The 25,659-nt window shown below is 37.6% G+C and overlaps 1 protein-coding gene across 1 annotated transcript in view; it reads left to right on the top strand.

Moving 5' to 3' along the window:
* LOC140229437 (PR domain zinc finger protein 10-like) overlaps positions 1-25,446 on the top strand; it is a 39,886-nt gene extending 14,440 nt beyond the window's left edge. Inside the window, exons 2-9 of the mRNA XM_072309688.1 lie at positions 4,660-4,832; positions 7,002-7,143; positions 13,368-13,559; positions 13,959-14,150; positions 14,876-15,022; positions 16,294-16,397; positions 16,985-17,237; positions 21,289-25,446. Coding sequence (XP_072165789.1) covers positions 4,695-4,832; positions 7,002-7,143; positions 13,368-13,559; positions 13,959-14,150; positions 14,876-15,022; positions 16,294-16,397; positions 16,985-17,237; positions 21,289-24,356 — 4,236 coding nt within the window. The 5' untranslated portion in view covers positions 4,660-4,694 and the 3' untranslated portion in view covers positions 24,357-25,446. The remainder of the gene's footprint in view (positions 1-4,659; positions 4,833-7,001; positions 7,144-13,367; positions 13,560-13,958; positions 14,151-14,875; positions 15,023-16,293; positions 16,398-16,984; positions 17,238-21,288) is intronic.
* The last annotated feature ends 213 nt before the right edge of the window (positions 25,447-25,659 follow it).

Below are 25,659 nucleotides of genomic sequence, written 5' to 3' on the forward strand. Positions count from 1 at the left end.
CCCCTCCCCCCCCCCAAAAAAAAAAAAATGAGGGAGATTTTGCATTTTCAGACCTGATATTCAGACATCCTGATGCACCCTATTGGTGAAATATTAGATTTTTGTTTCCATCAAAAAAGGAACAAAAAGATATACAATCATGGAAGTGCGCGGTTATAGGGTTGCCTGCTCCCACACGAGGGAAATTTTCGTATTTTCACAGAGCTGTTGCATCCATTTGATGAAATACCCGATATTTGTTTTCTATTTGAAAACGTGAGGAAAAATATATATTCAGGAAAGTGTCGGGGAGGGAGAAGTGTGAAAGGAGAATACTCCTTCCCATACCTCAGAAATTTTTGTATTTTCCAATTTGAAATTCAGAGATTTAGCGCACTCTTTGGTGAAATATCTGAGATTTGTTTTTGTCCTAAAAGTAAGAAAATAATACTTATGGAAATATGCGGGGGAGGCGTATGAGGTGATGCACCTTCCCACAAAATGGAGATTTGTTGTTTTTTTCAGGTTACGAGTTTTATGGTGCGCTCTGTTGATGAAATACTAGATTTTTGTTTCTATTAAAAAGTGTAAGTAGAATAAAGACTAGTATATTCAAGGCAATGAACTAGTAGATGATGGGGGGGGGGTCACTTTCGACTGGAGGGAGTTTTGCGTTTCGATGATCGTCATTAAACGGCCTAATGCACCCTTGGTGTTATATGGAGAAAATTATCCATTCTCGAAGAGTAGATAATGATAGTCTCATTATCCCCATCCCCCATCGAAAAGAGGGAGCTTTTACACTTGAATAGAAATGAATTAATTATATCATTTACACACATTTGATGGAATATTTGGGAATTGTTAATCAAAAGGGGAATTTAATATATATTGGGGGAAGTGAGCAGTTGAAGAGTTAGGGCAAATTACCCTTCAATATGAGGGAACTAACTTTTGCATTTTGTAAGTGGAAGATCTAGTGCACACTTTTTAATGACAGATTCGGAAATTTGTTAATCTCAAAAGTGTACAAAGTCTATAAAAAGGGGCCGAGCGAGGGACGTTTAGCATCTTTATGATTGCAACTGAATGACAAAGTGCAAATACTTCAGGTTGAATATTTGGAAAATAATGATTGTACAGGCCACCACCTTCCCCACGGAGAAGGGGGGGGGGGGATGCATCCAACCCAACCTATACCCGTTTTGTGCACATTTAAGGGAAAGATTCCATTGGACCTTCTGAGTTGTTGAATCTCGAACATTATGTTGAATTTCTTTGTCTCTTGAAACAGGCTAAAAACAGCAAATTTTGATGAACAAACGGCGGCCATTTTGGGCAACATTTGGTTTTCGGGAAGAACTCACGTGGTTTCATTTGTACTTATGTGCTTCATGATCTCTAAATAAGTATTTCGTTGGGTTCCTTATGTCTTAAAATATATATTTATACATTTAAGTGCGTATCGCAATTACGTAGTTGCAGGGTTATGAGAAAAACAGGAAATGGCAGCCATTTTGGACACCACTTTGGATTTCTGGAAATGCTCAAGTGCTTTATTTGTGTTTCAAAATCTCTGAATTTGGTTCCTTGAGACTCAAAACGTATATTTCGACATTCCAAGTGTGTATAGTTGACATCTACTTGCAAAATTATGAAAAAAAAAAATCAGAAAATGGCGGCCATTTTGGACGCCATCTTGGATTACGGTACTTGTGAGCTTCAACAACTCTTAATTCGTTCTTTATTGAGTTCTTCATCCTTCAGAACATATATCTAGACATTTAAATTTTGTATTTAGGCTACCTGGCTGAAAAGTTATAAGAATTTCAGAAAATGGCAGCCATTTTGGACGCCATCTTGGATTACGGTACTTGCGTGCATCAAAATCTCTTGATATGTGTTTCAATGAGTTCTTCATGCTTCAAAACATATATTTAGACATTTAAATTTCGTATTTGGGTTACCTGACTGAAAAGCTATAAGAATTTCAGAAAATGGCGGCCATTTTGGACGCCATCTTGGATTTCGGTACTTGCGTGCATCAAAATCTCTTGATCTGTATTTTATTGAGTTCTTCATGATTTAAAACATATATTTAGACATTTAAATTTTGTATTTGGGTTCTCTGGTTGAAAAGTTACAAGAATTTCTGGAAATGTCGGCCATTTTGGACGCCATCTTGGATTGCGGAAAACGCTCAAGGAGGATTTATGAGGACTTTTAGTATGTTATTCTAGACATTTTTCTGGACTTATCCTGAAAAAATCAGCTTGTTACCAAAAATGTCCAGGTTAAAACTAATACTCTTGGACTATATGTACACTTGTAACTGTGTATGTGTGTGTTAGAAAAAACCTACAGCAGTGTATATATGCACACTGCATATCACACTGTATATTACAACTACAACAAAAAATATGCACTGTATGCATATCCTCTTCATGCATTATCATTTAGATACTAGTAGACAAATGTTGAGCTACTACAACCTTAAATCATGCATTCATCAACCTCATGCAGGTCCACTCATTAGGATTCTTTGAGGAAAACTGGCATTTCGAACTTAATAATTCTTTTCTTAATGTAAATTGCGGGATTGGCGAATGAGGTGGATGAAAGCACTGTACGATAAGATATGATGGTTTCACCAACATCACACCATGAGCCGTTTCAAAATCAACACAGACAGCAACAGTCCTTAGGAATCTGCAAAATAATCCACAAACCAAAAAAAAAGAAGTAATTTTCTGTTTTTAATAAAGACTTACTTTAACGTTGTAATACAACTGCAGAAAAACAAGATTTGATATTTTGAATGATTTCATGACAAATAGAACACAGTGAATACTTTGGTGGCACTGCAGTTGGCACATAATACTGGTGTTTCATTTAGCACACAAAGTTACAATACTCATGGTAATTCCCGTAATCCTGGCCTTAAAATTACACACACACATACATATTAAGAAAAGTGCATTTCAATTATGCAACTGTATCTAAGCAACAAATAACAAGACTCTAGTGGGTCTTGTACTCATTCATTTCACTCAAAGGGGAAAACTTGATTTCACGCATCCAACCCAGTTGATAAAGTACAGTAAACCTTGCCTAAGTCATTTGAATCGAAAGGGACTTGAAGAAATCCTTCGAGTTGCGCGCATTTCAACTATTTGAAGTAAAACAGGGCCTGACACAATCACTTGCACACTTTCCCGGGGCTAGTAAAATCTTATGTCGGGCAAGTGAACAAATTAAAATGAAGAAATTCACTTACCCATAGGCAAGTAAAATGTAATAAAAAAAATGAGGAAAAATGTGGAAATCTTTAGGCTGTTTAATGCCTAATTCATAGTTTTTGCAAACTACAGAATCACTTGTAACAATATTCCAATGCTATGAAAGGCCAAGCTTAAGTGATTAGATTATTAAAGAGGAAATTATCATTTTCAATGTTTTTGACTTTCTTGGGGCAAGTCAACTTTGCAAGATTATGGTAGCAGTACCATAGTTTATGCCAATCAAACAAGTACCATAAGGTACCATGAAAGTACCATAGAGAACTGTGAAAGTACCACAAAGTGCAATGAAAATGTCCAAGAGTACCATGGAGTACTATGAAAGTATCACAGAGAACCATGAAAGTACTATGGAGAACCATGAAAGTATCACGTGTGAGGATGGCACTCTGTTCAGTATAACATCAACCATATAATAAATATTGTAATTTCATTGTAATACCGTAACATCTATGGTACATTCATGGTAGTACTATGGTACATTATGGTACTTCTATATTTTCAAATAGTACTTTCCTATTCCGTACGGTACTTCTGTGGTAGTACTATGGTAGTACTATGGTACAAATGAATTTACCATGGTTATTATGGTAATACCATGGTAATACCATAGTAATACCATGGTACTTAATGGTACTTTTTTACAAGGGTAGGTCCTACAGATGAATGGGAGAGTGGTATAGGCTCCTATTGATGAGATCATCACTCACTGTTATAAATAATGTGCTGAAATAGTTCATGAGGGAATGATTTGTCATTTTCAGGATGCAACTGAATGCCATACTCAATGTAGTAATATTTAAACATTCAGTTTAATGGTTGTAATCCTCATGAGAATTTTTTCGAATTGATGAATTTTAGGTGTGATGTACAAGAGCAATAATGCATCTACCTGCTAACATTGGTGTTGATAGTCACTGCATTTTAAATCCTCAAATCAGATAGAATTTTCACATAATATGCAAAAGACTGCATTAAACAGATATTGGGTTTGTGGTTCACCATGTGGTAGTCCTGAAAATGACTACCCTGCATTAAAATAACATGAGGGAATAACCATATCATTGTAGGTTATATAAAGCAATGATTCTTGCCTAACTTTGCAGCAACACTGCGCCATGCCTACTGACACCTTTTCAACATTTTGTGTCAGTATTTTATGTTGATTAAATAGTTTAGGGTCTATAAAGAAAGAAAAAACAAAACACTACATTTACTTTCCCAGGGTTACTTTTAAAATAAGGCCCATTACTCCCTCATTAATCCCTTCACTTATTTTTTTTTCTGCCACATTGTCATGTCATAGTTGTTCATATCATAGTCACATTTTTATGTATTCATGTTTTATTAAGTGAAAATGACTGAAATAATGTGTTTTTAGGTAAAGCCTGAGAATTCTGCAGTGGTCTTCAGAAGATGGAGGCTGATGGGAGAGAGCTTGTATGGCCGCCACATGCTGGAGAAAACCAACAGCAAGACCAGAACCATGTCCAACAGCCAGTCCTTAGCCCCATGCAGCATGATGGTGTATCCAGCTCCAACAATATCCTTGGGGTAAGAGCAATGCTTACTTTCAACCTTTTGAATAAACCAGTACCTGTGATACATGTACAAGTTATCTACACACTAACATACACACAATCCCCTTAATGCTGTTTCCCTTTTATGATCTAGATTTTAATCTTTTACTATTATGCAGTGTTTATGAAAGTTACTTTCAGTCAGAATTACTGTGAGATTGATGTTGAATCATATTTTACCAGACGATCAACTAAGTACATTTCAGAAATTTAAGTACCAACATTCCGGCTAAAACCAAAATTGTCTTAAAAATCATTGTTTTCAAACAAGCTTTCACTTGGAAGTTTCCCTTCAAAGAGGAGATGATGAAAGTAGAATACATGTTTGTTTGTTTGTTTGTTTTTGTGTGTACGTGAATACTGTGTCATGTCAATGCATGATGTATTGTAGGGGCAGTCAGAAGTATGTCTGCCTTGCAATCAAGTGGCTTGGGTGTGAGTTCCAGTGAGTCTAGCTGAGCAATTTTGTGTGTTTCGATGCTGTCTGTTGTATAGTAAGACACAAAAGACTCCTTTTCCTCAAGAAGAAAAGAAAAGAGAAGAAAAAACGAGCGGGATAGTCAAAGTGAGAGAGAGTCACAACCTGAACACATAAAAGATTGCATATTACCTGAAGAGTAGGGTGCAAACCCAATTGATGGTTTATTGCCGCTTGGTCTAATAACAGGTGGTCTACTTCCCAGTTTGTCTAACACCACTATGGCTAAACTTATATGGTCCACTATCTATTTTGTCTAATGCCCATTGGTCCAGTCTGCACTTGGTCTAATGCCCAGACTGACAAATTGTCATTTCTTTTAATGACCAGTTGGTCTAATTGCCATTTTGTCTTCTTTTTTTTCCCACATTTTATCTAATATCATTTGGTCTATAATTACCAGTTCATTCAAATTTCATTTAGTCTAATTCTACTTTGATCTAATTACTAATAGGGCTACTCTTGTTTCATCTACAGAACGGGTTCATTTCAGTTCAGTTTTATGTCATTTCATTGTCAATGCAGTAGAACAAAATTTAACGAAGTGTCAGCATAATTGCATAAATTATTTATATGTAACACACATTATTTAGTAGGCCTACAATCAGGAGAAATATTGTATACTAAGTAAAGAGAGCTTGAGAAAAAAAAAAGACATGAAGTAATAGTGTCTATAAATTGAAGGTACACTAAAGCAGAGGGAATACTTCGTCTGTTGAGAATGAGAAGGGCGTTAAGTGGTCTTGAACACTATAGGTTTTGTGGCAACTTAACGCCCTTATCATTCTCAACAGACGACTTTAAATAAGCAAGGGTATTGAGCGACGCACCATCCCCAGAATACAAAGGTTTTCTGATATAAGCCCAAAGAGCTTGCAGCGCTATTAGTACTATTGCAGTATGTGTAATTGTTGCCAACTACTAATGTTATAAATACTTAGAAATGAAACATATACCAGGGTAAGCATTTTGTGCAATGCGTCATTGTTTCAGAATTAATTACTTTCCATGTTTTTTTTTTGTTTTTTTGTTTTTTGTCTTTTGTGGGGTTTTTTATGTGGTTGTGAAACATGTTCCAATGAAATTAATCCCCGGGTCTATGAAAATTTTCTTCAGAAACAACAATTTGACAGTCTGAATAATTTCATTTTGTTGAACCTGACAACACTGTACCAACACCAGGACTTGGATGTAAATGGTAGACAACAAATGACTAAATTATACAGAGTGAACACAATTAAGACAAAGTGTGCTATAGACCAATTAGACCATTCGTGCATTAGACTACATGATCACTGGACTAACCGATCAGTAGACCAATTAATAAGTAGCCCAACTGGTTATAAGAATAATGAAACTTTGCCAAAATAGTAATTAGACTAAATGTGATATTGCCTATGTGGATATTAGCCAAAGTGGGTGGAGCCCAAGTGCATATCAGTATAATATTTTTACTGTATATATCTTTGCAAAAAATACACATGCAATTTCTGCAGAGCTGCCTAAACTTAAAACTCTCGTCAGGTACTTTTATTTGTCAGACTTGTAATTAGGGGCACAGAACTAGAGAAATGAAGCCATAAGCATCCCTTTATGTACTAGTAATTAATTATGCACCATTGATGCAAAGCACAGGGTCCTAAAAATATGCCATCTGTTTCTCAGGCTTCAACAGATCATGGTTCAGACAGTGACAACTCCGTGCATGGAGCAGACAATGAGGCAGAATCAACTGTCCAAGGGCTGAGCTGTGAAGTAACTAATGAAGCAGCTTCTAGCAGCAGATCTGGTCAAACCATCCACGCAGGTAAGTGCAACATTCTCTAGCATGTACCTTGTATGGATTATCCTTACTTTGCCAACGTTGGGGGGGGGGGGGTTGAGGTGCTGAAATAGGCAACCTTAATATTTTTCATGATTTTTTTTTTTTTTTAACACAAAGGATGCATGCTAGCTCTCTAAAGCGAACCAAGCGAACTGAACTAAAGCGTACCATACTGAACTGTGCCAAATCTGGAGCGTTCGAGTGCTCTGTTGAGAAAGCGTACCTCGTGAGTTATTTTTAGAGGAGGTTATGTATTTTGTAGCAAGAGGGTCATTCACCTGTCGTGCTTGAACTACTTACAGATGTCCTGAACAAAGAGAATGAACTCTTTGCATTATGACATATGTTCATGTTAGGCGCATTCTCACATGTGAACTTCTGGTTTTCTTTTGGTACCCTTTTGGTACCCTTTTGGAACACATCGGGAAGTGATCCATTTTTTGCTCGGTACAGTGCAGTACAGTAGGCCTACACTTTAGGAGCTTTTGAGCGCTCCTCTGGCGCAGGTACGGTATTGTACAGTTCACCTCAGGAGAGTGCTCGAACACACCCAAAGAGATCGCACGCTAAAGTTTCATCATGACTTTTCTTTCACATCATAGGGCCTATATTAACACACACACACAAAAAAAAAATCTAGGGGTATTTAGTTGCATAGATATTATAGTACTTTGTCTATCCGTGACCAATGGCACAGAAAAGTGTCAGATTCCAGTGATATTTGTGTGTACATTGTATGGGTTTTAAAAGGAGTGTTGTCCAAATAATTGTTTTGTTTTTTGTTTTTTTGGTCGGTTTTTCCTTACATTAAAAACATCCCTTTTGGCTATTACAGATTATTCTAGATAACAAAACAATGAAAATGAAAAGATTTGTCAACCAAGAAATACTATTTTCTTGAAAGTGTGTGAGATTTTTCATGCCTTTGAGTACTCAGACTGGTAAAGCTGAATTATCGGCTCAGCTACAGCTCCATGTGGGTCTGTGGCTGCTATAGACAGGTTAAAATCTACCATGGGAAACAAAATTTGTGGTTGCTGACAGTGTTAGACAAGTGGCCGCTATACACAGTCTTTAACAGGGTTTTTCTCTCGGGGAGAATTTTCATTGGCCACATATGGCAGGTGGTCGCTATAGACAGATGGCCGCTAAGGCAGGTTTGACTGTTTCGGCATACATCGGTACTTAACCAGTGATTGACAGATGATGTCACTGACAATCTTTGTTTGGAAGGCTTTTAGCTGTACCAAATAATTGGAAGGGGAAAAAAAAATAATCATAAGATAGATGGCACATATTGTTCTTCTGGCCATATTAGTTATGTCAGGGCATTCGAATTATGAATCAATTGAAAGCAACATGCATTTGCACTGCATAGTTCCTTTATCAGGTAATTGCAAAATTTGGTAGCAAGTTGACGCCATCTTAAAACCACTTATGTGCATGAATGAGAATGGTTGGAAATGTTATATTTTCCATCATTTACCAAACCAGCAGGCTGCTATTTAGTTACACATACTTAACACATGACAGTCACATGTATGCTTCAATTTTAAGATTAAAAGTACAGTCAACCTCGCCTAAGTCAACATAATCGGGACTGAGCAAAACGCGTCGACTTACGCATAAGTCAACATTTTGTCGACTTATAAATGAAAATTAATTTCCCCTGTACAGAGTAAGATTTGGGTCGTGATGCCGATCACAATCCAAATATCACTCCTTTTGCCGTCGAAATATGCCTACTGTATCTTAGCAATGATCCTATTTTAGTTCATGCATAAATCTCGCCCGGATACTGAGGTAACGACATCTCAATTGCCCAATCTCTAGAGGGATTTTGAGAGAGCGGGATCGGAAACCTTGGCCCGTTTCTAGAAACTTTACGTTTAAACTTTATTTGAAAAATCAAATGCAAATTTCCCAAATTGCATGCAACTTTGCAGTTTAAATTCAAGTGCGTTGCTGCAAATATTTGCATGTGATTTCGTATATATTCTGTCGCCATGATTTTTCAGTGCCGACTGAGTTGAGATATGTATGATTTTCCTTTCCTAAGTCGCAATTTGTTTTGTCTTGCTTAAATTTCTATTGCCATACTCTGAAAAAGAATTGTTCTCGGGCTCTGATTTGCACAGTACCACTCTGTACGGCGCGGTCCCGTCTGGAAAAAAAGGAAAGTTTGTTAATCCGAAAACAACATTTTATTTTCGGATTAACTAATAAACCTTCATAAAAAACAAAGCTCTTTCCATTGTCAGACTAATTAAACTGTGGACTGAGATTCAAACCTTTGGCATAGCGAATTGTAACAATTATTTGTTACTATTTTTTATTGATATTTCATGAAGCTGCAAGCGTTTCGTTAGTTTGAAACGTGTAGATGTCTCTCCCCTGCTAGTAAGTTCGGTCATGGCAATAGTTCCTTTTGATATTTTAAGTTTGCATACCAAAAAAAAGTCTTTTCAACAACACACTTGCGTTGATTTGTAGAGGTGCGTTTGACGTCAAGACGCAGTTTCTAGTTTCGCTCTTGCGTTTAAATACGGCATTGCCTGTGTTTTGATGAACTTGCATTTGATTTTTAGAGTTGTGTTTAAATGCAGTTGAGTTCCAGTTTCGTACAATTTTCTAGTTTCATATGATTATCAAACGCAAGTCTTTTCAGTACCGCACTTACGTTTAAATGCAAAGTTGCGTGAGATTTGATGAACTTGCGTTTAATATTTAGAGTTGTGTTTAAACGCAGTTGAGTTTTAGTTTTGAACAATTTTCTATAGTTTAGTGTGATTACCAAGTATCAAACGCAAGTCTTTTCAGTACCGCACTTGCGTTTAACTGCAAAGTTGCATGTGAGTTGATGAACTTGCGTTTGATTTTTAGAGTTGCGTGTAAACACAGTTGAGTTTTAGTTTTGTGTGATTATCAAACGCAAGTCTTTCAGCATTGCGTGTGATTTAATGAACTTGCATTTGATTTTTAGAGTTGGTCAATAGCACAATCAGGGTATGCAAATGCCTAACAGGGGGAAAATGCGAAAACTTGGTGAAAATGCTTTTTTTGCTGTTTGTTGTAGCTGAGTGTTCAAATTTTCATTTCATGTAAAGAAAGAGTCAAAATTTTGCATTGAACTATGCATAAATTAGCATTTTAATTAGGGGTGTCAAATTACATTGAAATGACTAATATATTGGAAAAATTCATTAAAAAAAGGAGAATGTTGTTTTCATCTGAAATTGCTTTTAGATATTCCTGATAAATACCCCTTCCATTCACCACTAGCACAAAGCCATGACATATCAAAATATGAATTAATGTCATATTTTTCACTATTCAGAATGGATGATCAATTTTGTAGACATTACTTTGAATTTATATAAAACCACTTTTATATATTTTAGAATATTTCACTTTTGCCAAAGAGTGAAAAGGTGAAACTTTCAGGAATAGGTAACAGACATGTACTGGCCGTTATTACAAAGTTTTATGAAATTAGGGCTGCTATTTTAGAAGATATGATATTTTTCATCAAAAAGTTATCTGTCCAGTTTGACCTTGAATGTACGCATAATGTTTGGATCCATTCTCATATTTGTAAATACAGATAGAAGAATGAATATGAGATTCATGATGACTTGAGTTGATAGCCAAGCTGTGACACTCAAACAATGACATATTAAGCCTAAATACTATGTTTTTGCTTGTGATAATTTTAAGAATTAAAAAAAGCATTGAAATAAGAACACTGAACACTTATCATATGACCTTCATGCAGTAGAACATGGGCGTGGATCAGTCTTATCTTTCTTCAGCAATTTGTAAAAAAAAAAATTTAAAAAAATAAGTTCTTATTGCTCAAATTTGCTAAAATTTTCACACAATAGATAACTACATTAACATGTGTACAATTCATGGCTGAAAAACCAAGGATATTCATTAAGGGAAAAAGATTCTTTCAAAGGCACTGTACAGTACTGGTTGAGGTGGGGATTCATGTTTTGAACATTCCTAAGTGAGATAATGAAAAGCCTCTTATGAAATATGAAAGAGCATGTAATTTTAAGATGGATTCAACGTTTATTTGATGAAAATTTGTTTTCAAATGGCTGAGATATCCAAAAAAGTGCTAATAATAAAAGGCGACATGCCACAACTTTATTAATAGTATCTCTTTGTTTCACGTTGTTTTTGGGTATCTCAGCCATTTCAAAACCGAATTTCATCAAATAAACTTTTGATACCCCTTAGAACTGCATGCTCTTTGACATCTCATAGAGTGGTTTCTGAATATCTCGCAAAACGTTAAAAGCTAAATCCTCACCTCGACCAGAACTGTACACACCCTTTAAGTAGTCAAATTAGGATATACCTCACTGAAAATAATAATAAAAAAAAAAAAAAAACGGCTGCACTTACAGCATTTTCCTCAGTATTTGAAAATGGCTCAAAACTCAAAACTGGATGAACATTTATTGGCAAACAGCACACCATATTGTAGTGTATCTTCAGTAAAAAAAAAGCAGAAAAATAAGCTGTTTCTCCGTTTGTATGTATAGCTGTACAGCATGGGTTAGAAGGTCACAATGTCACAAAAATATGCCAGCATTACACTCCTACCATGATGGGACTTTAGACCTCATAACTTTCTCCAGCAGAAAGGACCACTGTTTTTTATTGCATGCAAGCAATACCAGGAAAACATCCATTAATTTGATACCAAACACATAGGGGTAGACGTAAAATTCGGACCTCAAATCTTGATTTTACATAAGTTGTAAAACGCTTTTTTTGATGCATTACATGGGTTTTTGGTGACTTTTTGGTAATTAATCTTTAATAATTAACAGAAAATGAGAAGAAATTAGCTATTGTATTACCACATGTGATTATTGACGTCTCAGCATGCTGCATGTGAATTTTGAAGTCAGTTGATGCATTCTTTTGAAAGTTACAATTTTTTAAAGTGAGAAAGTCATAATTGCATACCCTGATTGTGCTTGTCACCAGTTGCGCTTAAATGCAATTGAGTTTCAGTTCCATGCAATGTTCTAGTTTCTGATTATCAACGCAAGTCTTTTCAGCAACGCACATGCATTTAAATGCAAAGTTGCGTGTAATGTGATGCATCTGCACCTGATTTTTTTTTTTATTGCATTTAAAACGCGAAGTTTCCAGAAACAGGCACAGGTTTCTAATCCCACTTTGGAATAATTAATGTTAGAATATTAGGATTAATGAAAAGGCACATCTCATGTTCAGATAATGAATATCTACTAGGACCTAGATATACAAATTTGTGTGTTTTAAGAATAATGATCGAACCTTATTACATTTTCAGATAAACAAAATCACCCGTAACAAACATATCTGTAAGATGCGTGAACAAATGATGAGCGTGCCCAAAGTTGTGATATAAGTACATTTGACAAAATTGTATACATTTCTGACTGTCATCACATAAAATATCTTTTTGATTTAGCTTAGAAGGCAAGTGTTCATCCTACAGTACAATGCATGTGATTTTAAGTGAGACAAAAAGCGAGAAAAAAAAAATTGTTCAAGAACAATTTCCCACCGCACCCTCATTGGACCATGGAGCTTTAGCTCTATGTTTTGCTCCGTAGATTGCATCACACTGAAATGCCTGCACCAAATGATACACACAGATACAACACTCGGATAGAGAGAGGGAGAAAAGGAAGAAAGTGATCTACCTTGGGTACTACGTGTAGTACTTGATTGTAAATGAGGGTGTGCCCTTTAGATTCAGGCGTACAAAACAATGGATGCACGCCACAAATGGTATCGCGTCGCACACTAGCGAATTAGGGAGTAGCAATGCTGCGAATCAGAGCGGGAAAATTTTTTTTTTCAGAGAATGGCGATAACAATTTGAGCGAAAAATCATGTTGACTTAGACGAGGAAATTAACATATATTTCAGCTCAATTGGCACTGAAAGTCATTTTGACTTACGTGAGATGTCGACTTATAAATGTCGACTAAGACAAGGAAATTTTCAAGGAATAACAAAGGCAAAAATTGGGACTTTTTTATCATGACAACTTAAGCGAGTTGCCGACTTATGCAATGTCGACTTAGGCGAGGTTTACTGTACTCTTTATTATATGTATTTATTTGTGGTATTCCTGGCATAACTTCTTGTCACCAGACTCTATGACAAACATATTTGTTTCTCTTTCCTAGACAATGAGGCAGTCCCTGTGGCTGTCACCATTTTGCCAGACTCCAGCCTTTCCAATCCTGGAAGTCATATCATTGCCATAGCAACAGAGCCTTCAGAAGACCAATCTGAACTGGGAGACCAGCAGGAGCTGTTGGGGGTACCATCCAACCAGCTGACTGTTAACCTTCATCCACCCACTCAGATTATTACAAGTGAGTATCTGTCTGGCACTATCAATTTCATGTCAAATCTCTCTATTCTATCACCATCACTTTCAACTTACTATCACTCGTATATGTCATTATCTGATATAAAGGATTTTGTAGAAGTGATTGTGGTTGTGTGTGTGGAAGATTAGGCTGTAATGCCAAGGGAACAAGAATGTAATTGTAGTATTGATATAACACTTAGAATTGCCTGACCAGTGTCAAGAACATCCTAATGCATTACAGATGGCTATCTGACAAGCATGTTCTGTGTAGGTGTGTGCATGAAAATTTGGCTCTTTATATATCTACTGTACGTCGTACATGTCCATGCCTTTTTCTGTGTTTGTTATTAACAAAAGAAAATGTAATTTTAGTTGTTTGCTTCTTACTAAACATATACAGCTGATGTGAATCCATCTATGGTTAACATGCCACCTATGGAAACCATGAGACCAGAGGATGTAGCGGGGCCTTCAGGGCTTAACCACTCCAGAGAAGTGTCAAGGAATGTCCGTCCAGAGCGACGTGCCTCTAGAGGTCTACACCAGCTTTTGGCAGACTCACAAGATGAAGAAGAGGAGGATGCCATCATAGGTGAGATTCAATCACTCTTAACCAAACAGAGACCCATGCCATGCATTTGTTAACGTTACTACTTTTATTTTCATGCCAGTTAAAATCATCACATTAAAAATGTAAGATTGTTATGTGCTGTAAGGCTGCTCAAGCAGTGTCAAAATCACCTAGAGTTTCAGTTCATACCATCATGTGAAAGTTTATATCAAATATATACCTGGTGTATACTAGCATTGTAGTCATGTAAAGCTCACCATTGATGACAACATTTGGAAATAACAAAACATGTCTTCTTCACCTGATCTTATGGTACCAGTGTACATTTCACCATTTTTAACAGCACATTCAGTCATGAAATACAGTGCACTGCAATGCACAGTTTAACCTGAGGTGTGAGATGTAGTATGTGTGTTTTTATCCTTTGCGAAAAGGGGAATGTGATGTTCAAATCAATTAAAGAGACATGTGAATGACAGCGTGTCCAAACTGATCTTATGAGCAAGAATAAAACCCTGTGTTCGAAAAACAAAGATTAATGTAAAAGTAATGACAAACAAAAAGACAAGCAAGCCAAGAAAGCAACCAAATAAACTTTCAACAAGTTTCAGGTCCTGAAAATCTATTCTAACACTAGACCAAGCAAAAGAAAAATCTACTATCTGTGTGTGCACAGGCATCAATCTTTTTGGGATGTCTGAAAGCAGTCCACTGCTAACATTTTCTCTCTAAACATGACATGCCAGCCACTGATGACAGAGACCCAGTGGATGAGGAGGAGTTCCTACGCCAGGGAGCCATCCAGCGTATTGCAGACAAACCCATCATCTCTAGGGCCAGGGCCAGTCTACCTCTTGTTCTCCAGATATTCAAAGTGGAAAATGATCAAATAGGTATGTAGGCAGCCCAACTTATTTAGAGATTAACTAGTTCTGTGTCAGATTAATCAAGCTATCCTTGGGTTTGATAATTTATTGCAATTGAAAACTGATGCAGTTAAGTCACTAATTGCAATAGCATTTGATTGCAAAACATCATTGACATATCTTAGAGATTGATATTTTCCATTGTCGCATAATTATGATACATAATTTGTTACAACATTAAAAATGCAGATCTTGTAAATATTGTGCTTGAATACATCCTTTTGTCTTAAGATAAGCAAGAAGTTACACCCATGTTCTCATTTTTAACCACTTGTATTGTGTGTAATTTTGTACGTGGCTTCCTTCTCAAAGAAATTTGGCATTAGAAAGGATATCACTAATGCTGAGCCCCTTCAGAATTGTTTTCATTACCAAAATTGTTGCTGCCTTCATCCAATTATCAATATCTTTACTGATCACTATTGTTAGAGCTAATATTACCTCCCCCAAGGAGGTTATGTATTTGTAAGCATTTGTTCATTTGTTCTCTGTCTGTCTGTTTGCAGAGTAACTCAAAAAGTTATGAATGGATTTGCACAAAGTTTTCATGAAAAGTTGATAGTGACACAGGAACAGATGATAAAATTTTGGCATTGATCTGAATCACCATCTGGTTCAAGGAATTTTTTAAAATAATTTTTTAAAGGATTCTAAGGGCCAACAGTGAGGGAATTCGAGCTGCGCATATTTGAGGTGCGCATGCATGTACTGAGCATATGCTTGAGGTGCAGCAAGGAGCTAAGGCAGAAATAAAGACACTGTACTAGAAAGGATTCTTTGTCATTGGGAAATAGGACCATTTTTAGCATATATTCTTTTGTGGGTGGAAATGAGCTGCTTGTCAGAGGTCTGTGTTTTTCTAGTTATTCTCTTTGATATAAGTAATCCCTCTAATCCCTCTGTCTTAGTGACCAATAGATTTCATTTATCTCCCACAAAACATTCAGCGTGCACCGAATTTTGCAAATTTCAAATCCATTCTTAAAACCCACCTTTTCCATCTTCCTTGATTAAGATGAATATTCATTACCCCTTTTGTTGATTATTGTATCTATTTTTTTGATTGTTATACTTTTTAGTTATTTATTTGTATTTTATATTTGAATTGTACAGCGCAGAGAGAAGCATGTGCTTATTATGCACTTTGCTTATTATGCCCTTATTATGTATGTATTATTATTATTATTATTTTCATTATTATTATTATTATCATCTAACTTTTTGTATACTTTCTGTAGGTGTGTTTGCAAAACGAACAATTGCAAAGAGAACTCAGTTTGGACCACTTGAGGGGAGGACTGTGTCAAGGCAAAACTTACCATCTGGACATCTGAAGTGGCAGGTAAGACCAACTTTCTATGCACTACACAAATAGTAATGTTTGTGGGCTGATGAGTGATATATTAGGGCCAGACAGGTTTTTAAATTCCATGATATTTGACCAGAAAACAACTTTCACATTCTCTTGTATAATTCATTGATAATAAAATCCTATATAAGATTTTATTTGACCTACCAAATGAGTTTCATCTCGCGTGGTTGCACAACTATACTTGACATGAGTTACGATAAAGGTCACAAATATGTGACTATAAATATATTTAGATATATAAAAATATATACATGTGTATGTGAGTGTTTGTGCGCACAAGCCAAATATGTGTAAAATATTATTTTTTGATGTGTACACATATTCTCTTAGGTTGCTCAAAGTTAATTCCTGGCAAGCTCAAAGACACAGCATCAGATATGATAGATAGGTTCATTGCCTGTGATATTCAAATTTCAAGGAATTATAGATTTGGGAACATTCTCTTTATATCTGTAATTGCATCTTGTTAAACAAAGGAAAACAAAGAAAACTGTATTTTAAACAGAGACAAACTATGTGAATTCTTACTTCCTGTGAACAAATATGATTTTCTTCAGATTAAACAAGGCTCAGACCTCATGTACATTGACTGCTCTGATGAGTACGAATCAAACTGGATGAGTTTCATACGGCCTGCAACTTGCTATACGGAGCAGAACCTGATAGCATTTCAGATGAACAACAATGAGATCTACTTTGCTACCATCAAGAACATTCCTCCTCGCACTGAGCTGCGAGTGTGGTATGCTAAAGCCTATGCAGAGACCATTGGAGAACACATTCTGGAAATCACACCTGAAGAGGCAGCAGGTAAGGTTCAATGTCCTGTTCACTTGCATGTTACGTAAAGACTTACCTGTTGTGTAAACAGGGGTGTGACCAGGAGCTTGATTTGTCCAAACTACAAAAGTTAGTACCCATTAGCAAAGAAAATCAAAAATATAATATAACTTTGCAGTTGAGTTGTACAATCCATATTAGAAAGTCCATATGAATGGGGGATCACATTGGGGGCCAATTTTCATATTTTCATCTTCCTTCTTGAAAGTGCATAGTCACATTTTCACTTACCCTGGCAGATATTATAGCTACGATGATAGAATTGTGCAAATGGGCACCATGCCCTACATTGCGGGCCCTAAGGGAGCTTAGAACCTACAAATCAGAGAATCTTTAAAATTCTTCTATATTATCAGAAATGGTTGAGCTAAAATGTTATAAGTTTTTATACTTGTGAGTGCAGTCATAACTTCATTCATCTCAGATCCTTGACAGGTATTATCACTAGGGTAAAAGAATATCTATTTATACACATGGGGGCCTTTTGCTTTGAGTAAATACAATAGTGAATGGTAATTTCAAGTTTGTTCATAGCAAATCCAGGGTTTGCCCTGTGATGCTGGTAAATCATCTTGCAAAACGTCACCCAGAAATAGCCCCAGACACTGTTCCTGAACTCAATCTTCCAATTGTCAAACCCAGTAGGAACTACTTTTGTGCCTATTGTGAAAAGGTGTACAAAAGTAGCAGCAAAAGGAAAATTCATATCTTGAAGAATCACCCAGGGGGCGCTGTTCCTCCTAGTTTGCGAAAGACTAAGGGGGATCCTAACAGTCCTTTTGGTAAAGACTTACCTGTTGTGTAAACAGGGGTGTGACCAGGAGCTTGATTTGTCCAAACTACAAAAGTTAGTACCCATTAGCAAAGAAAATCAAAAATATAATATAACTTTGCAGTTGAGTTGTACAATCCATATTAGAAAGTCCATATGAATGGGGGATCACATTGGGGGCCAATTTTCATATTTTCATCTTCCTTCTTGAAAGTGCATAGTCACATTTTCACTTACCCTGGCAGATATTATAGCTACGATGATAGAATTGTGCAAATGGGCACCATGCCCTACATTGCGGGCCCTAAGGGAGCTTAGAACCTACAAATCAGAGAATCTTTAAAATTCTTCTATATTATCAGAAATGGTTGAGCTAAAATGTTATAAGTTTTTATACTTGTGAGTGCAGTCATAACTTCATTCATCTCAGATCCTTGACAGGTATTATCACTAGGGTAAAAGAATATCTATTTATACACATGGGGGCCTTTTGCTTTGAGTAAATACAATAGTGAATGGTAATTTCAAGTTTGTTCATAGCAAATCCAGGGTTTGCCCTGTGAGGCCACTACCAAATTTTGAACTGATTTTCACAATTTGATCCTCTTTTGAAAATGCACTGTTAAATTGTCTACAAACTTGGCAGGTATGTTCACTAGTGTGATAGAAAATACAACTGGACACCATGCCCTCCCCCTCCCCCCCCCAACCCAAGATCCCAAAGCCCCAAGTTTGCTGTGTTCTTCTTAGGTATTAGATTGCAAGATTTGGTGTAAGGTGAACTTGCAGTGCTCAATTGAGCAGTAGGTTTCAAGACACTGTTACGTTTCTAACTTGATTTGAAAAATAAAACGCAAATTCCCAAAATCGCACGCAACTTTGCAATTTAAATTCAAGTGCGTTGCTGCAGAGATATGTGTGTGAATTCGTATGATTCTGTCGACGTGATTTTTCAGTGCTGAGTTGAAATATGTATGATTTTCCTTCCCTAAGTTGCCATATTTGTTTTACTTAAATTTCTAATGCCTTACTCTGAAAATGAATTGTTCTCGCCCTCCGATTTGCAACATAACTGCTCTGTACGGCGCGGGTCCGTCTGAAAATAAAAGAAAGAAAGAAGAAAAGTTTGTTAATCCGAAAGCAACATCTTAATTATTTTTCAGATTTGCTAACCTTCGTTAAAAAAAAAAAAAAAATTAAAATTTTCCATTGTCGGACTAATTTAACTTTGGACTGAGATTTAAATCTTCGGCATCGTGAACTGTATTTGTTACCATTTTTTTATTGACATTTCGTGAAGCAGCATGCGTTTCGGTAGTTTCAAACGTGTAAATGTTGCGATGTCTTTCCCCTGCTAATGCAGACTAAGTTCGGTCATGGCGAAAGTTCAGTTTGATATGTTAAATTTGCGTAGAAATAAAAAATAATGCAAGTCTTTTCAACACTATAAACGCACTTATGTAGATTTTTAGAGATGCGTTTAAACGCAGTTTCTAGTTTTGTATGGAATCCACAAGTCTTATCTGCAATGCTCTTGCATTTAAATAAAGGGTTGCGTGATGTGATTTGATGGACTTGCATTTGATTTTCAGAGTTGCGTTTAATTTTTAATTTTGCGCACGAAATAAAAAATAACGCACTTCCGTAGATTTTTAGTGATGCGTTTAAAAGCAGTTTCTAGTTTCGTACGAAAACCGCAAGTCTTTTCTGCAATGCTCTTGCGTTTCAATACAGCGTTGCGTGTGATTTGATGAACTTACATTTGGTTTTTTACAGTTGCGTTTAAACGTAGTTGAATTTTAGTTTCCTAAAATTTTCTCGTTTCGTATGATTATCAAATGCAAGTCTTTTCAGCGTTCCGTGTGACTTGATGGACTTGCATTTGATTTTCAGAGTTGCGTTTAATTTTTAATTTTGCGTACGAAATAAAAAATAATGCAAGTCTTTTCAACACTATAAAAAATTTTTAGAGATCTATGCGTTTAAATGCAGTTTCTAGTTTTGTGCGAAATCCGCAAGTCTTTTCTGCAATGCTCTTGCATCTAAAGAAAGGGTTGCGTGATGTGATTTGATGGACTTGCATTTGATTTTAAGTGTTGCGTTTTAACGCAATTGAGTTTCAGGTTTATGCAATTATTTTCTAGTTTCATATGATTATCAAACGCAAGTCTTCAGCAACGCAATTGTTTTGCAATTGCATAGAAAACCGTACGGAAACCGCAAGTCTGTTCTGCAACGCTTTTGCATTTAAATACAGCATTGCGTGTGATTTGATGGACTTACATTGGTTTTTTAGAGTTGTGATTTAACGCAGTTGAATTTTAGTTTCCTACAATTTTCTAGTTTCATACGATTATCAAATGCAAGTCTTTTCAGCGTTCCGTGTGATTTGATGGACTTGCATTTGATTTTTAGAGTTGTGTTTTAATGCAATTGAGTTTCAGGTTTGTACAATTATTTTCTAGTTTCATATGATTATCAAATGCAAGTCTTCAGCAACGCAATTGCATTTAAATGCAAAGTTGAGTGTGATTTGATACACCTGCATTTGATTTGACGTTTGCACCATAGGTTGCATCACGCTGACCTGCACCACATGATACATACAGACACAAACTACGTTACTACGTGTACTTCGTGTAGTACTCCAGTGTAAATGAGTGTATACCCTTTCTATTCAGGCATACAAGACAGTTATGGATGCATGGCGTGAACGCTACCGTGCCGTACACTAGCGCATTAGCGAGAAGAAATGCTGTGAATCGGAGCGGGAAAACAATTCTTTTTCAGAGAACTGCGATAAGAATTTGAGTGAAAAATTATGTCGACTTAGACGAGGAAATTGACACGTATTTCAGCTCAGTTGGCACTGAAAATCATGTTGACTTACGTGAGTTGTCGACTTATAAATGTTGACTAATACGAGGAAATTTTCAAGGAATAACAAAGGCAAAAATCTGGACTTTTCTATTGTGTCGACTTAAGCGAGGTTTACTGTATGACATTTTCTTGAATTAGAAAGAACTAAAAGCAGTGGCTTTTCCATTACTCTGTGTAGTTGGTAACTCGAGGCTTTGAATGGTTCTCCCATTTCCAGGCAAAGTAATTAAGATTGATCACCTATCTACTGTACATGTAATTCATTTGAGTACACATTCTATTTTCTTGCTGTGGCACATTATAACTTGTGTTATCCTTTGCAATTGTTGTAATTGATTAGCTGGATCTTGTTCTCATATTGTTTTCTAGAAATGCAAGAGAAAGAGAATACATGGCCCTGCTTTGAGTGCACTCGAAAGTTTAGGACATCAGAACTGTTGCAGAAGCACCTTTCATCTCATGATGGTCCCACTGTCAAAAGCCGCACAAGAAATAAACGGGGCAGACCACGGAAATACCCTGAAGGTTACCGTCAGCGACAACGCAAACTGGCACAGGCCAAGTTAGAACACATGCGATCAGGCCAAAAGGAGGAATACAACTGTGATTACTGCAATAAGCGTTTCCCTCGCTTCTACAGCTTGCAGCGCCACTTGGTGATGCACTCTGGAGAAAAGAATTTTACCTGTGATGTATGCAATAAGTCTTTTGCGCACATATACAATCGTACAAGGCACATGAGACGGCACAAAGAGAGGGGTGAGTTTTCTGGTCCACTGCCACCTCTCAGGCGGCGCAGAACTGGCCAGGCACAGCCCGCAGATGGCACTTCCACATATGCTTGTGACCACTGTGACCTGGAGTTTGAAAGTGAGCGTATGTTAAAACTCCATGTCAGTCTCCACTATGATGAGAATCCTGAGGAAATGGGAGATGATGAAGGTGAGATGGAGGATGGAGAGGTCGAGGAGGATGAGGAGGAAGATGAAGAAGAGGATGAAGAGGAGATGGACAAGCAAGACAATGCTAAAGTAGACATGGAGGTAGAATCAGGCACTACAAGTCAAGGAGTTGAGCCAGAAGGCGGGGTTGAAATAAGTCTGGTCACCCCACTTACAGAAGCTGCTTCTGGGTCAGGCAGTGCTCAAGTGAGTGGGCAAGGTGATGCTGCCATGGATGGGACTGATCAGCCAACAGCTGGTGGTGATGAGGAAGGTGGGGATAGAGGTGAAGATGATGTGAAAGGTGTCTTTACATGCCCTACATGCACAGAGGTGTTTCCATCAAAGAAGGAGCTTGCTCTTCATGCCACTGACCATGGCAGAAGGCAAGGATCAAATGCAGATTTTGTGCTTCGCTCTCGTACCAGACCTTCATATCGGTGCAGGGAATGCTTCAAAGTATTTCGAATTAAGGTGCGATATGAACGACACATGGAACTTCACAGGCGTGAAAACAAGAAAACGATACAGTGTGAGTTTTGCAACAAATGCTTCCTGAATAACTCAGCTTTGTCAGTTCACATGAAGACACACAGTGGACAGAAGTATTACACATGTCCATTCTGCGAAGAAGACTTTGATCGCAATGAGCACCTCAAGCAGCATGTACAGACTCATGCCTTCAATGGTTACTTCTCATGTCCTCATTGTATGAAGACTTTCACTGAGTACACGCATGTACGCAAACATATTCGCAGTTTCCATTCCACCAAAGAATTTCCTTGTCCACATTGTGACAAGGTATTCCCACGGCCTGACAAGCTGAAATTGCACATGTTGCGTCATTCAGACAAGAAGGATTTCCTTTGTGCTAACTGTGGTAAACAGTTCAAGAGAAAAGACAAATTGAAGGAACACATGGCCAGGATGCACAACCCAGAGAGAGAAGCAAAGAACAAGCTCTTAGCTGGGAAACCGAAAAAGGCTCCATTCAAACCCAAGATTTCCCCATCAGATGTTAATGCTTTTACATTCAAGTGTCGGATTTGTTCTCTGGGATTTAAGCGTCGTGGGATGCTGGTAAATCATCTTGCAAAACGTCACCCAGAAATAGCCCCAGACACTGTTCCTGAACTCAATCTTCCAATTGTCAAACCCAATAGGAACTACTTTTGTGCCTATTGTGAAAAAGTGTACAAAAGTAGCAGTAAAAGGAAAATTCATATCTTGAAGAATCACCCAGGGGGCGCTGTTCCTCCTAGTTTGCGAAAGACTAAGGGGGATCCTAACAGTCCTTTTGGTAATCCACACACTGCACCTGCTGGTACAACAACAACACACTATTTTGCATGTGCACATTGCCCAAGGCAGTACAGCACTAAGGCCAAAATGATGGATCATGTGCGCAAAAAGCACATGGAGCCAGTACAACAGGCAGCCATGATGACCAATTCCCAGCAGTTGACTGTTGTCCAAGAGCCACAACAAATACAGGCAGAAGGACATCTTCCTGGTTCAATTACTGTGGTGGCCCAGGTACCTGAAAACATCCAGCAAGCAGTCCAGGATGCTATGGCTCAGAACCCAACTCAGATTCAGGCCAGTGATCTGCAGAACATCCAGATAGCTACTGTTAATCCTGACGGAACCACCACCTTGCAACCCATCATCCAGCACCTCACAGGACTCTCAGGTCAGCCCAGCTTGCAAGTTGTTGTTGCTCAACCTGGCCAGCAAGATGTTACTAACGTTAACACTGAGCGCAATGACAATCAACCAACCATAAGGTACATTGAAACTAGCCAGGTGCCAGTTGTTCAAACTGAAGCTGTCCAAGCAGCAGACCTTTTGACCCAGGCTATGTCTGAACTCTCCCAAACCATCAATGAGTTTCGTCAAACTCCAAACACTGACTATCAGAACTTGGCTCAGAGGATCATTCACACAGCACAGTCCCATCCTGGGCTTCTAGGCCAACAGACCTTTCAAATTGCTGGCCAGCCCCAAACCATCTCTGTCCCAGTGTCTCAGATCCAGAATTCCCAGGTGGTGGTGTCCCAGGCTCAAATTCCACAGCTGACAGTGACACAGGCAGCCCTTGCTGTCAGCCAGGCAGCCCTAGGAATCAGCCAGCCAGTGGGACAGGTTGCCACAACTGTCTCTTCAAGTCAACCAAGCACCTCTGATGGAACACAGGTGGAAGCAGGACCACCAACCATTGATGTCAGTCACCTGCGGCAGTCCCCTACCCAATTCCAGCAGGCCACTCAGCTTCTCCAGTTGCAATCAACAGCCCAGAATGTTGTCCCTATCTCCTCTGCAATTATCCAAGCTCAACCACAGGTACAAGGCCAGGCAACAGGCCAGTCCCAGCAAACAGTTCAAGTCCAACCCAGTCACGTGGAGATCCAGGTCCAGAATCAGCAAGGACAGACTCAGACCCAACAGTTATTCTTCGCCAGAAATTTTAACAATTACAATCAGACATTTCGGTAGTCAAGTTTGAACTGTTTTGACCTCTACCTGATATGTACTAGTATAAGCAGGAGTGCCATGTAGATTGGAGAATTGGAAGACAAAGAGTGACAAACAATCCTGGAATCATGTGATGGGGGCCAGAGTGATACAGTGGACTCCCATTATTAACGAAGTCCTCGGGACTGGCAGTTTTCTTTTTTTTATATATAAATTTCCTTATAACCAAACAAATAAACAATAACAAACATAGAGCCAATAGTGTTGCAGCCTGAATTTTTATTTTGTTGTAACCAGAATTTTGTTATAACCATGTTTGTTATAACGGGAGTGCACTGTGTTTACTTTCTATCAAACGTGTATTGCCAGTACTTAAAGGAGGTTATCCTTCACACATGAGTGAAATTTCCACACTCTTTTATTCACATTTTGACTTTTGCTTGTTTGCTTGCTTGTATACATAAAAATACAAGATGAATAAAATGGGCAAAATTTCATCAAATAGCAGGAATTAATAAAATTTTGATTTTTTACATATTATTTCACCACATACTAAATATTGCTGGCAACCACACATGCAAATTGCAATAGAATCTGGTGTGGCCACCTCACAACACTCCCATTGGTTTGTTCACAGGCATTAAAAAGAAAATAATATACATGTAGTTAGTAAGAAAGACCCAATTGGGACCACTGAATTCACCTCTGAAGTGCAGTACCTCAAAAGGGTTGTATTTTGCAAGTTGCAATAGAAACTTTGCGACCACCTCACAACACTCCCATTGGTTTTTGTAAAAAAAAAAAAGAAAAAAAAAGAAGAAGTCATGTTTTTAGTCCATAGCTAGCAACAAAGACTCAATCGAGACCACTGAATTCTCCTCGTTAAGAGCGGTACCTCGAAAGCAAGCTCATTACAAGAGGTTTGGGTGGACAACATAGTGACATTTTCTCACTTCTTCATTGTCAGCCTCACTATTAGAAACTCTTAAACCATCAGAAGGATATACATGTTTATTTCATTTGTAAGAAACAGCTTGGATTTGTGTGCGACAGCAGGTCTACTAAATAATTTAGCAGGTGTGTCCTGTTTCTGGTTGTATGATCAGTCCACTTATAGTGATGTATTCTGTCTATATAGGCAAATACAGAGAAAAGGAGAAAGTAATTTTATTTTAATGCTCATCATTTTCATGGTACACTGTAACTGGAACCGTCAAATGAAAGGATTTCATGCTGTCATTTGATTTTATTTACAGTCAGTTGTGCTTTAGCAGCCACCTGCCGTATGCAGCCACTGAAAAATTCCCTAGAGAGAAAAGCCCTG

This window comes from Diadema setosum, chromosome 6 (assembly GCF_964275005.1).
Source record: "Diadema setosum chromosome 6, eeDiaSeto1, whole genome shotgun sequence".
Taxonomy (NCBI): domain Eukaryota; kingdom Metazoa; phylum Echinodermata; class Echinoidea; order Diadematoida; family Diadematidae; genus Diadema; species Diadema setosum.